The 4,953-nt window shown below is 26.1% G+C and overlaps 1 protein-coding gene across 1 annotated transcript in view; it reads right to left on the bottom strand.

The window, feature by feature from the left end:
• Positions 1–2,412: 2,412 nt before the first annotated feature.
• The window catches only part of LOC106686445 (tryptase beta-2), a 101,585-nt gene continuing 99,044 nt past the window's right edge, over positions 2,413–4,953 (bottom strand). Inside the window, exon 8 of the mRNA XM_014429765.2 lies at positions 2,413–4,457. Within this exon, the coding sequence (XP_014285251.1) occupies positions 4,305–4,457 (153 nt within the window). The 3' untranslated portion in view covers positions 2,413–4,304. The remainder of the gene's footprint in view (positions 4,458–4,953) is intronic.

Genomic DNA, 4,953 nt, shown 5'->3' with positions numbered 1-4,953 from the left:
AAAGCCAATTTTATTAAAGATAAGAAGTACTCAGCTGTTACAACTTTGTTAAAATAACTAATAAAATGATTGATCGTTAAACACATTCGAAATACTTTAAAAGCTATTCCTGAAAAAATTTCAGGTAAATAATGATGAATTTCAGTGCTGTTATTGAGGGATTTTGGCAACGTAGAATAAAATAATAATAAAGTGAAACAGAACTTAAAAATATTGAATGGGATTGTTGAATCTCATATCTTAAGATACAAACAAATATCTCCCTTCAATTTTAACTATTTTAATTTTATTTTTATTTATGATAATTTTTTTTGCTCGGAACAATTTTGAGAAACCTTTAAATAAAAGTTATATCTTAAAAAATGTTCAGTTTCATTTCTCTGTTAGTAGTCGATGATTGACTGTGTGTGATAATAAAAGAAAGATGGTCCGGGTGCAGTCAAAGAAAAAAACTCAAATAGTCATAAACTATTTCTTCCTTTTAAAATTTTATTTACAATTAAATATATGTTCACTTATTGAAAACTTTCTTCTTCTATCTATTACTTTCTCATTTCCTTAGTCCATTCATTCTCTTTTTCTTCATTTTGGTAGTACTTTTGGTCAATGTTTTTAAAAGATAATATCACATGTATATTGTTCATGTCATATATTTATATTTGTGTGTGTGTGTGTGCCATTCTCCAATTTTGGTGCTATTTCAATCATTTGACTCGGATGATTTTATTTTTCTGTTACTATTCTCCTTGAGATCAATATTTCCTTTTCACTTTGATGTTTTCATTATAAATTTTTATCTAGTTATAAAATATGTAATTAGTCTCTCATATAATATATTTTCATTATTTGTTTGAGAATTAACTATAATAAGAACATACAAAATTGATAGTTAACTTATAAAAACACGCAAATTCTTTTGATCCTGTACTCAACATATTTTAATACAGTTGGTTCTAGGATGTGAAAGAGAATGAAAACTGTATGTGTGCTTACTCCACAGTTCTCTATAAGATCAATACAGATAATTTATTTTTTGTAAATTTCATAGTTTTGTAGTATTTCAGAACCTTTTTATATATATGCTTAAATTCATTTTTTGATGGTTTATCTTGAGTGCCCAGTCTAAAAATAGTTAACACCCTGAAAGTGAAATTGCTCAGCAAGTAGAATATTGTGCTCCTATCTGTCTGTTAACCGATAATTATTTATTCTGCTAAATCCCATGGGTTTGGGAACCCTCCTGTGGTACACTCTGTCTATAAAATAGATAATCTTAATTGGGGAAAAAACCTGGCAGTTGAGCATGATCTACTACTATCAATATTTCCTATGTCTGAACCAAGTAGATGTCTGAGATTAATAAAAAGATATTTTTCATAAAAAAAGTGAAGAAAGGTGTTTTCATTTCACATCCAAATTGAAATGAAAGAGCGATTGATGTAACGAATCTCTACTTGCCAGTTTAGAATTTTTCTTGGAAGTTGGGAGTATTTTATCTAAGTCAGTTAACTTATATTAAATAAAATAGTACAAAAAAATTTAGGTTAATTCCTTTAAATTCTGAAGATAATATCCTTTTTGTTTCTTCATATAACATTTTCAAAATAATATTTGTTTATTACATTTGATATTATGTTCTATATTGGGGTTTGTTGCCATTATAGATGTGATAATTATGAAGAATTGAGAATATTTGAAAGTAAAATCAGTGTTTTTGTTCGAGTTATATAATATGTTTTTATGTTGAAAATCATCTATAATCAAATGTTAAAACTGACTGCTGCTAAATAAATGTTTTTAATTAAAATTAATACAGAAATGAGGTGCTCTATTTTGTGTTAACATTCCATGTCAATGCTAGAATGAGACTTTTTGTAAAAATCTGTTTTATAAAAACTATGATATTAGGTGTTTGCTGGCTTTAGAAACATATCAATGATTATTGGCTTAAGGCAATAAAAAAAAAAATTGAAACATTCAACATCATTTTTTGTACAATGTGTAGCTAAATAGCACAAAAGTTGGAGAATGAAGTTACTAATGGTGAATAAATTTTAACTGGTTAACATTTGTCACTTAATTTGTCACTGCAAACTAGTCCTTTCTTACTTAAATATAATAAAAATGACGAGTGAGGTGGCTTTGTGGGTAGGAATTATGATTAAACGAGGCTTGAGTATTAAACAACTTGAGGCTTAGAGCAAATATTGTCATAATAATAAATTTTGATTTGGTTTTAGCTGGAGAGACATTGCCATAATTATTTCTTAACTACACATTGTACTTCTAATAAAATATTTGATTTCAAGCATTCTCGAAGTATGACCATAAATGTATTATAAACTAATTTATTTTATATACAAACACATTATTAATTATATTGAACAAAATTATAATTATATAATGTAGATATGAAGGAAAAAGATAATTTATTAATTTAATACAGGACAAAATAATACTTAAACCATCTGCATATTCTTGATTTAGAATTATCTGTTTTTGGTTGTAACACATACCAATAACATTTACATGACAATTATTAAGATTGTACTCACAATAATGTACACACATAATATTAGAGTTGGTGTGGAGAACTCCAAACATATTGAATTTTTTAATGTGGCCCTGAGGCATGTTGCATCCTTACACTTACATCTTTGTCATAGACTTCTTTATTAGTAACAAATAGTAGTTCAAATTTTCAAGGGTTATTTCACCCATCAATAGCTTTAGATGCTGATTCTGGAATTATGAAAAAACAAAACAGGAAATTTGGCTGCAAACTTTCCAGGAAGGAATGCAAAATTAATGTAGTGGAGTGATAGGAAAGGCTGGAGAAGATGTAAACATAATTTACTAAGCAATCTACACTATATAAGCACGTTTCATGGTGAATTACAACCTTACTAAATGCAACAAGCCTCTTTCAGATGGTGAGTAAAACTGCCACAACTTTATTTAATTCATAATTATTGATTTTTATGGTACATTCATTTGTTTTCTGAAATGGAAAGTGAACTAATGAATGTTAATTGAATTGGTTTAAAAGGTGCGATCTTCCACTAACCTCCGGATCCATAAATATGGCCCCTGATCCAAAACAATTAACAATCTCTGACATATACAATTATTATATTATATTACAATTATTATTATAATATAGTATTGGATTGGGGCTGTTCTGCATAATATCCTTTGTATCATATTTCTGGATTATAGCATCAAAACCTCTTTCAGTTAAAATTTCTTTGCAGACCAATTACAAAATATTTTTGCAGTTTTTTAGAAAGTGTGTTCCATTAAAGTAATAGTGAAGTGATACGACCGAAATTGTCTTACATTTATTTCTTTTTGATTTAAATTCCAAGTTGAATCAAAAAGCTTGATATAGATGGGGATTTATACTTAGGGAAGGTGGGAGCATATAGATGCATTTATTTAATGAATTAATAAATCCTTATTGAGTTCATTCTTGTTTTATTAACATCACTCCCAAAATTTACATTTCGTATGACAATAGTGGATACATATACATTACGTATATGTGATTCTGTATATGTAACAAACATGCTGATTGCATAATTCTTAGATCCATGCAGTTGCCTGAAAACACATGATTCAGTTCTTTCATTATTAAAGTTGCTGAAGAACTTGAAATTTTCCTTTAATAAAACATATTTTTAACATAATTGAAGATAGATTTTTACAAACTTAGTTTTGCAATAAGTATCATATAATGGTCCTTACTATATCTAAAAATCAAATATCACTAAGAAATGGTAATCTTAAGTAATACTTATTCTAAATAGTATTATAGAAAATAGTTTTTTACAACAGTATTATAATAGTTTTGGATAAATTATAATAAATTAACAGTTGCTAATTAAACCTCATGTTTAATTTTTATAGTTAGTTTTCATGGTTCATTTGTGTTTGCTATGTATTTGTATGTTTTTTCATATCAATGAGTTGTTTGAAAAATAATGATAATTATACATATAAAAAAACTATACATAAAATAAATTATACTAATAGGTTTCTTATCAAAATTTTCAAAATGACACTATTCATCATTAAAACATGATATTTTATAACTCCTTAATTCATAACTTTTAATCAATATAATATACAGTACACAATTAATTTAGCTTATTGTTTACCAAAGTATTTAAAAACAATTTTTTTTATTTTTTATTTTTATATTTTTAAGTGATCACAGAGTATTTCCTTAATATTCTCTTCTCTTTTATACATGTATAAAAATACATAATAATTAAAAATTATCATTGCTAACTTCAATCCAGTCATTTTGTATTCTTAGCAATCCAAGGCAAAAAATGGGTAACTCTTGTATATACCCCTGGGTACTGTCCTTTACCACAACCTATACCCCAGCTGACGATTCCAACCTGTGTCCACCTTCCTTCATTGATCATTAGTGGCCCACCACTATCACCCTATAGAAGAGTATAAAATTAGCCAACTTATACTTATACATATATTAAATAAACTTAATTTTTTTTAATTAACTATAAAATGAAACTTAAATATTCTTAATTTAGTATAGTTTAGTAGAATGATATTATAGTATAGTTTGCTGTTACTGTTGGAATCTACTGTACTATTAATTGGACAGATATTGGAATATTAGATATTTTTAAAATCAAAATTGCTGTAATAAGAAAAAAATGTATATAAATAATTATTTAGGTTGTATTAATGATAGAAGAAATTTTTTTATTACTTTTTCTGTTATTGTTAATCAGATGAATTAAATTATTAGTGAATTAATTAAAAATCCTGAATGATTTTAAATTTATCATTTATTCAGACATACTTTTTAGTTGTTAGATATTTTTATAATGCTGCTTTGTAAAGGACTTCACTTGAAAAATGTTCATCTATATTTCATTGTTATGTTTGTAAAATATTAATTCAATCAATAATTTAAAA

Source organism: Halyomorpha halys, unplaced genomic scaffold (genome assembly GCF_000696795.3).
Source record: "Halyomorpha halys isolate HHAL.00 unplaced genomic scaffold, Hhal_1.1 Scaffold819.1, whole genome shotgun sequence".
Taxonomy (NCBI): domain Eukaryota; kingdom Metazoa; phylum Arthropoda; class Insecta; order Hemiptera; family Pentatomidae; genus Halyomorpha; species Halyomorpha halys.
Note: the sequence above shows the minus strand (reverse complement) of the source record. Positions and strands in the feature narration are given on the sequence as shown.